The 9,556-nt window shown below is 42.8% G+C and overlaps 1 protein-coding gene across 1 annotated transcript in view; it reads right to left on the minus strand.

Annotated features, from left to right (window-relative positions):
• Positions 1 to 9,477, minus strand: part of Gk (glycerol kinase) — a 76,840-nt gene extending 67,363 nt beyond the window's left edge. The window contains 1 exon segment of the mRNA XM_038315672.1: positions 9,254 to 9,477. Coding sequence (XP_038171600.1) covers positions 9,254 to 9,331 — 78 coding nt within the window. The 5' untranslated portion in view covers positions 9,332 to 9,477.
• Between the last annotated feature and the right edge of the window lie 79 nt (positions 9,478 to 9,556).

Raw genomic sequence — 9,556 nt, forward strand, 5'->3', positions numbered from 1 at the left:
CACTTGTAATCCTACACTTGTGTGGTGGTGGCAGGAGGTTCTTGAGTTCAAAGCCAGTCTGGCTACAAAGCAAATTCAAAGGGCTGGGCTATGTAACACTCAGTCTCTCTAAAACCACAGATCTTCTAATTCTACCTCTACAACTAAATCACCTCTCAATTTCAGAGATGTTAACTACAGAATCACAAACTGTGATTTTAAAAAGTTTTACAATAATCTGCTGAAACATATTGGTGTATACGTTCCCTGACTTTGCAAAGACTCAAAGAGATTACATGCTCGCTTTCCTAAGTGCCCTGTAGCTTTGCCTCTGTCATCTATGACTAATTTAGCCATGCCATCTTAAGTATGCACATTCATTTTCCTGCCCACACACCCCTTCCACCAGCCTACTCCTTTATGGTACTCTAAAATTTACTATGTGATAAGAAATTATTCATGAATGTAGGCCGGGTGTGGTGGCATATATAACTACAATCCCACTATTCGGGTTTGGAGGCACCTTGGGTATACCTGCACAAATAAAGACTGATAATGGTCCAACGTATGTCTCTAAGGAAACGAAACAGGAAATCCGAAGATATGTTCTACCGGGTAATGGCAAAGTCCATCAGTTGCTTTCTTCTGTGTCCTGTTTCTGCTGGATACTATGGGCCTGTAAGCTGAAGACTGGAAGCCCATGTTATAGAACTCTGAGTGACTGTTCAGGCAGCGAGATGTCTCTGTCAATTCTAGAGGTTTGGAAGTTGCTAACAATGCACTTCCTGTTTACTTAAGTAATATATCCTTCTAGAGTGTTTCACGGAGTTGAAGAATAGATAGAATTATAGTTTTCCTTCCTTAGTCATGATAAAAGATAAAGTAGATATAAATATTATAACTGTAATTCTTGCTTAATACCTGTTTTGTTATATGTAATTTTATTATGTTAAAGTTAAAATCTTCCTTTTCATTTAAACAGAAAAGGGGGAATGGTGTGGGGAGTCCTTCTGTCTATGTGTTGCTTTTATTAGTTAATGAATAAAGCTATTTCAACCAGTAGCTTAGGAAAATAGGGCAAGGCAGGAGTTCCAAGCAGATAGAGGAGAGAGTAGGCGGAGCCAAGCAGAAGCCATGTAGCCCCACCAGACACAGACACCAGACAGAACTTTGCTAGTAAGCCACAGCTGCGTAGCGATACACAGATTAATAGAAATGGGTTAATTTAAGATATAAGAGTGAGCCAGAAATATGCTTAAGTTATTGGCCAAACAATATTGCAAATGATAAAGTTTCTGTGTGATTCTGTCATGGTCTGGGCAGCCAGAAATGAACAAGCGGCCTCTGCCAACAGAGCAGGTGGATTAGCAGCTCAAGATCATCCTCAACTACATGGTTAGTTTGAGGCCAGCCTGTGTCAAAATAAAATACTGAATGGAATGAGAAAACCATTTTACATATTTACACAAACTTGGATGACCCAAAATAAAAATACTAGCCACAAATATATTATATTGCAAAACTGACAAGGAAAGGTTTAATCGCTTAAGGCCACAGAAATAGCACATAAATTATGATACCCCCCCTCTCTCTCCCTGTCCTTAGTTCTTTTTTAGACAAAGTCTGGTTGCATAGCCAAGCTGGCCTCCAACTTGCAATCCTTTTGCTGTGGTATAACAAGATTACAGACATATACCATCACATCATTTGCTACAAAAGAAATTATAGGAGGCTGGAGAGATGGCTCACAGGTTAAGAGCACTGGCGGCTCTTCCAGAGGTTCTGAGTTCAGTTCCCAGAAACCACATGGTGGCTCACAACCATCTGTAATGAGATCTAGTGCCCTCTTCTGGCATGAAGGTGTACATGCAGGAGGAACATTGTATATACAATAAATAAATCTTAAAAAAATGCTGGGCAGTAGTAGTACGTGCCTTTAATCCCAGCACTTGGGAGGCAGTGGAAGATGTATCTCTGTGAGTTTGAGACCAGCCTGATCTATAAGAGCTAGTTCCAGCACAGGCTACAACGCCACAGGGAAAGCATGTCACAAAAAAAAAAAAAAAGAAAAAAGAGAAAAAGAAATTGTAGGGGCCAGTGAGAACTGTCATAAGGTACAGGCAGACATTTGCTGCTAAGCCAGGGAACCTGAGTTCAATTCCTGGGACTTACATACTGGAAGGAAAGAACCAACCCTGGCAAGTTGTCCTCTGACCTTCATACACATAGACACACCCTCACCAAATAAAATGTAATTTTAAAACATTTTGAATGAAATTGGGGCCTAGAGAGATGTCTCAGTAACTAAGAGCACTTGGTCTCCAACCATGAAAACCAGAGTTCTAATTCCAGTATTCACATGGGGGAGGGAACTCCAGCTCCACGTGATCTGTCATCCCCGTCTGGCCTCTATAGGCACCAGCACACATGTGTTTATACACGCACACAGACACACATATACAGATACATGCATATAAAAGTAAAATAAAGTCTTAAAAAGAAAAACAGGAACTGGAGAAATGGCTCAGTGGTGAAGAGCACCTGCTCTTCTAGAGAGACAGAGTTCAAGTCCCAGCACCAACAATGCACCAACTTTCCCTAACTCCAGTTCCAGGGGATCTGATGCCCTCTTCTGACCTCTGTGGGCAGCAGGCACACATGTGGTACGCAGACATACAGTACAGGCAAAAACACCCATACGTGTACAATGAAAACAAAGTATTTTTAAGTGAAGCTGTGGCGGACACGATGGCTCAGGTGTAAAGGTCCATGCTGCCGGGCCTGACACCTGGGTTCAATCTTCAGGACCCCACATGATGAAACGAGGGGATGAACTTTCACTTCAGGTGCACACATTCCCTCTCTCTCTCTCTCCTCATCTCTCCTCTCTCTCTCTCCTCTCTCTCTCTCTCTCTCTCCTCTCCTCTCTCTCGTGGTGTAGTGTGTGTGTGTGTGTGTGTGTGTGTGTGTGTGATAAAAGTGTAATGCAATTGTACGCTGGCTGTGGTGGTAGACATCTGCAATCCCAGCACTTGGGAAGTGGAGACAGGTGGATCAGGCATCATCCTTGGCAACAAGCAAGTCTGAGGCCAGCCTGGGATGCAGACTATCATCTGAAACAACAACAACAAATGTGTAAAGCAAAGCATACAGCTCTGCGGTATAGGTCCTATGTGGCATTTACAAGCCCAGTGCTTGGTCCCCAGTGCCACAAAAAGTTTATTTCAGCACATATGCAGACATCTAACATATAGCTAGTGGCCAAATTTTAAATTTCCCAAGTTTCTCATTCCATCAACACATCACAGTCCCTGGATGTACGCTGATTCATGCACTTGTTCATGTACAGTAAATAACTATTGTGTGCCTTTAGGGAAGAAAACAAGGGATGGCTCGGGCCTTCAAGTACAAAAATCGAAAGCTCTTAAAAGCTGGGCATGGAGGTTCATTCCGGTAATCTCAGCACTTAGGAAGGAGAAGCAGGAAGAAAGCCGTATGCCTTTGGCCAGCCTAGGCTACACAGTGAGTTCCAGGCCAGCATGGGCTCCAGTGGTAAGACTGTCTCAAGAAAACAAAAACAGATGTGTTGAATAAGAAGGAAAAAGAAAAAAAGGAAAAAAAGAGATGAGGGAGAGAGGGAGGGAGGCAAAATCTATCCGTAAGCTTTCTGAGATCTCTAAATCTCTAAGTATAAAGAGACAACTGGGGCCCGGCAAGGTTTCCTGTCAGAGTAAGCAAAGAACTACAATTCCTGTCATTCTTCATATTCACTAACTGTTGGAACAAAATGATTACACAACCATTATCCACGATGACACACCTGAGCCCTGCCCAGGGCCCACTGAACCTGACTCACCAAGTGATCATAACCCGCAGTACTTATGCAAAGCAGTATTTATTCATGCATTGTGAAAGCAATTTGTAAGAATATATTTTTCTTGATGACCATTCACATATGGCTATACTCTTATAAACTGGAAGTTAACTGGCTGGGTCCTTCCTGAATTTCTCTTCTCTTCTCTATTCTCCAGGCAGTAGTTAGTATAAGCTGCCTCGGAGTGAAAGAGACTTGGACTTGAATTCTTGTTCTACCAGTTATTATGTGACCTTGGGCCCCGATCCTCAAATCCTCAGCTGCGATCTCCTCACCCAGGGAAAGGCGGCTTCCCTGAGTCCTATCTAAATCCCATCAAATGACGTGAGCCTAGGAAAGTCTTCAATGCTGTCTTGACATACTGCAAGTCCCAACATTCTCCGAACCTTTTTTGTAAACATTTGACTTAATGGGAAAAATTAAGTTACCACGTTGAGAAGGAAGTTGACTGCCCAGACTGAAACTTTTTTCTCACAAAGAAATTGCCCCTCCTTAAAACCTGTTACACTAAATCTCTTTCCAAGAAGTTCCTACTCTGCAGCCTGTGTGCCAACACAAGTTCACTTTCCTAGCAGACAAGCTGGGAATTTTCCTCTAGTACAAAACAGCTGCGAAGGATCCCCAAACTTAATCCTTTGACAATCTGATGAAGAAATAAACATGGGGGTGGAAGGCATGGCTCGGTGGGTAAAGGTGTGTGCTACCAAACCCGATGACTCTTGAGTTCAATTCTCCAGACCCATAAGGAGGAAACAAAGAAGTGGTTCTCAAACCAGGTTATAGTGGCGCACGCCTTTAATTCCAGAACTATGGAGAATCTCTGAAGCCAAGGCCAGTCTGGTCTACAGGGAGAGTTCCAGGACAGCCGGGCCTGTATAGAAAAACCTATCTAAAAAAAAAAAACTAATATGGGGGCTGGAGAGATGGTTAAGAGCACTGGTTGTTCTTCCAGAGGACCTGAGTTCAATTCCCAGTACCCACTTGGTAGCTCACAACTATCTTTAATTCCAGTTCCTGGGGAACTAACACCCATGGCAAAATACCAATGTGCATAAAATAAAAATAAATTTTTCAAAAACAAACAGCAAAGTAACTCACATAAGTTGTCCTCTGACTTCCACCTGAGAGATGGCTCAGTGGTTCAGAACACGTGTTGCTCTTCTAGAGGACCCTGATTCGAGTCCTAGCACCCAGACAGTGTAACTTTGGTTTCAAGGGACTCATAACCTCTTGTGGCGTCCTTGGACACTGCATGCACACAATTTGTACACATATACATGCGTGCAAACAAAACACCTATACTTGAAAAATAATGTAAATAAAATGGAAGTTCTACAACTAAAATCAAAGAAATTAATCCAATCTGAATTGAGTTTTTTGTTTTGTTTTGTTTGCTTGGTGTGGCAGCCCATCTGTAATCCAAACATCCGGAGGCAAAACAGGATTATTGCAAGTTTGGCTATACTGCAGTCTAGGCTATGGAGTGAGACATGGTCTTTGTCTCAAACTGGAGAGCGAGACAGAGAAAGTTTACACATTATTGACAAAGAAAAGAAAACCAGAATTAAAAGTCAGCTGATGTATTAAAGAAAAATAAAAATCTACATAACAGCCGGGAAGGCTATTGTATACCTGTAGGTAGGACAGCAAAACACATGTTTATTTTCTACACTGATGACTGAAAAATTTTAAGGAATACAAGAATGAACAGGGCTTGTAAGGCGGCTTCTTTCGATATAGTAGGTATAGAGTTACAAACACAGGCAAAAAAAAAGAGCCATTGAGAGTAGTACAGAAAGAACCATCCAGTGTTGGGGTGAGGGACTCAGTGGTTTAGTGCTTGTTTGGTATGTATGAGGCCCTGCATTTGATCCTCGGCAACACGAAAATAAATAAATAAACCTGTTAGTGGAAGAAAGAGAGCTGTGGTTCAGGGTCTGAGGAAAACGAAAGAGATGGATGGCTATTGAACTGCTATTTACAGGCCGAACAGAACCATAAGGAACAGACGTGGGCACAGAGGAAGGGGGATTCACATTGGATGAAAGAGCAGAAATAAAGATTTTGCTAATAGAAAAAGAAAAAAAAGAGAGCTAAGGAGGTTATTGGCCTCCAATAACAAATATGCAAATTAAATCAAGACCAATCAGATTGTGTAACTATCTTTACCTTCCTGTGCTTCCTATAACAGTTCCTACACACTGTACCCTTATCTAAGAAGGTAAACCATTCATTATCTTTGCATCATCATTAGACATGGAAGAGTAATATAGGAACAAGTCCTAGGAATCACCTCGTGACCAAAGCACTTATTCAGCAAGTCAACTATCTGCATTTCCCAGGAAATTTTTACAACCAAAGGAAACACTATCTTGCTAAAGCATTCCCAAGGTTTCCAAGTAACCCACTTGGCTTTGAAGCATTATTTCATAGTTGTTTCTTATGGAACCGATAATGTTACAGATTAACATTTTTTAGTCATTTATTATTTATTTACTTTTGTTTCCTAAGATATGGTCTCACTATGTAGCTCAGGCTGACTTAGAACCAGGTAGCCCAAGGAATGCTCAACAATCCTACTGGCATTTACAAGTGTGCACCGCCAGGACAGGAGAGATGGCTTGGGGGTTCTTCCAGAAGACCCAACTTCCAGTTTCAAGCTCCTGTATCATGTAGCTCACAAATGCCTAGGACTCCAGCTCCAAGGGTGTTTCTGGCAGGGTTTCTGTGGTTGGTGTTAACATTATATGATTATAGCATTATGAACTTGATAAACTCTTTCTCTATCAATGTAAAAAGATGCCTTTAAGTAACAAGACATGAAGGACCAGAAACAATCTGCAGTACATAAAGAAAAAGACTGTTTGAACTACATAGGTAGCAATATGAAGACCTTACATGAAGGCGAACTCATTCAGGTAGGCTCCTAAGAAGAAAACCTCTATAGTTATAAAATACTTTACTCACATTCATATAGGGCAAAGGCTATGCAAACTTGGGAACAATGTTCATACTTGGTTTGGCTTCCCCCAATACTTAGTAGTTAGTAGTTATTACCACTTAAGAACTGGAAAGGTAAGAAGAAAGCAGGAATGTCTCGCCAAAGGTTCTAAAGCATCAGCTTTTATTAAAATAAATGGGAGACCTGGCATCAGTGAGCTTGTTCCTGGTTAGCAGATATAACTGTCACCTTGGCCTAGTACACTATTGCCAGTGTGTTGCCCCCCCACCCACCCCGCTTCAACCTGCCTGGCAGCCATTAGTGTGACAAATCTTTTAAAATTATTTTTATTCCATCCATTTCTTTGTGTGGTGTGTGTGCATGCCCCAGCATATACGTGGAGGTGAGAGGACAACTTGTGAGAGCTGTTTCCTAGTCCATGTAGGTCCCACGGATCAAGATCAGATCATTAGGATTGGCAGCAAGCACCTTTATCTGCTGAGCCATCTCTCCGGCCCTAAGTGTGACTATGCTCAAATGTGGCTTTAAAATTCAACCCACATGGCCGATTGTGGTGGCTTGTGCTCATAATCGTAGTACTTATGAGGCTGAGGAAGAATAACTGAGTTTCAGACTACCCTATGCTATGTGGTTCATGAACAGCCTGAGCTACACAGCATGATATTATCTCAAAATAATCAGTGCACAGAGAGATGGCTTAGCAACTGAGATAGTTGCTCTTCCAAAGGACCTTCATTTGATTGCCAACACTCACGTGGCGATTGACAACTGTCTATAACTCAGGAGATCTGACACTTTATCCTGGCCTCCTCAGGCACTAGGCACATACATGGCTCATAGACATACATGTGGACAGAATACCCACACACATAAAATAAATACATTTTTAAAAAATCAACCTAGTTATTCAGTCTACATGTTTTAATGGTCTTAATAAGCTTAGAAAATGACAATGATTTTGTAGGTTAAGACTTTCTGATTTGTGATTCTGGATTATATAAACATTTATATGAATATAAGTCAAAATGAAACCTACTTTATGCAATCAAAAGATTAAAAAATGCAGATGTGGAACAGTGGTTGGGTACTCAAATCAGGGTTAAGTCACTAAGCAAGATTTAAATTGAAAGTGGACTGAAAGTTTCTCAGTTTAGAAAAAAAGACCTCTCATAATCACAACACAATGCAGTGTCAACTGAACAAAACACACAACATACATATTATACACACACACACATTTTATATATACAGGAGGAGCTGACGGTATAGCTTATGGTAAAGTATCTGTCTACCATGCTACAGGCAAGGACATCAACCCCTAAAGGGCACAAAGTAAATAAATAATTGAGGAAAAAGTATGTTTGATAAAGAAATAAAGGGGATAATAAATCACTAAATATTTACATCAACTTTTCAGGTTAGTCAAATGTCCACTGAAGCATGGGCTTTTACGAACACTCTATTTACTTAAATTACTTTGAAATGCTCTCACTGAACTGAGTGCTAGATCACTTCAAGAGCAAGTTTCCTAGCTGTGAGAGAGCAGTGGCCTATGCCTGGAATCCCAGCACAAGCCAGGCTGAGGCAGGAGAATCATGGGGTGCACAGGCAGACCCCATCCCAAAAACAAAAGAGAAAAGAAAAGAAGCGAAAAGAAAAGAAAGAAAAGAAAGCTAACCTTCCTAACTGCAAAACTAATCAGCAATGATACTTAAACAGCGCCTCTTTATGGTAAAATTCTAGTCACGCTTACTGAATGAACAGAATTACCCTGTCGCATCGCACAGTCAAGCAGAGTGGACAATATTTGTTGGTAATGGGCAAAGTATCCGAATTGAAATTTTAAGCTCTAGAAACAAGAAAGATTACAGCAAAATAACTGCAATCTGTCTGTTTCCTAATTTGTTCTGCCACCCCCTCAGTAGTCTTTCCTCTGTGGGAGAGGATGAAAATGCATCATCACGCTAATACTTTATTCGTTCTATCTCTCCAAAGGACGCTCTGTTGGGTTCCCACAGCCGTGACACAGCTTTCCCTCCATCCAAGGACGTCCTGCACCTAGCAGGCCAAATGCTCCTGGGGAAGACCGCTGCAGTGTCAGTGTGAACACCTGTCCCCTACAGTACCCCGGTGGCTCTGTGCGGATGCTCTAAGAGTACTCTCTTTGGGGAAAGAATCTCCCCATTGGTATGTGACCTGGCTCCACCATCAAAACTGAGACTGCTCAACTCTGCTGCGGGGGTCTTGGGAGGATAAGATCCCCCTCAGGCCAGGACTGGGCAATCCCAGCATGGTAGGTCCCCTCTTTGGCCTCCTTTCCTCGTCCCAGCAGCCGAGGGCCCAGGAGAGCAAGAGGCTCGGACTGAGAAAGCAACACCCCGCCTTTCCTCCTCCAACTAGCGTCCCAGTTCAGGGGTTGAGATGACACCCCGGCTCACCAAGAAACGTGTTGAGCTGGTACCCTGGTCCACTGCTCCCACCAATGGCCCCAAAACTGCTTTCTTCGCGGCTGCCATGGAAGTCAGTCAGCTTCAGGTCGGAGAGTTTAACACGACCGGTCTCCGGGGTGACTGTGGAGGGCTGCGGAGGGCGGAGTAGGGAGAGCAGAGGGTGAAGCGGCGCGCTTCTGTTGGAGGCTCGCGCGGCTCCTAGGCAGCCCCTTTACCCGCGCCGGGCAGCGTCGCCCCGCCCCTCCGGCTCAGGCCCCGCCCCGGCCCGCATTCCCTGAGGCTGGGCGGGGG

Source organism: Arvicola amphibius, chromosome X (assembly GCF_903992535.2).
Source record: "Arvicola amphibius chromosome X, mArvAmp1.2, whole genome shotgun sequence".
In the NCBI taxonomy this organism is placed as follows: domain Eukaryota; kingdom Metazoa; phylum Chordata; class Mammalia; order Rodentia; family Cricetidae; genus Arvicola; species Arvicola amphibius.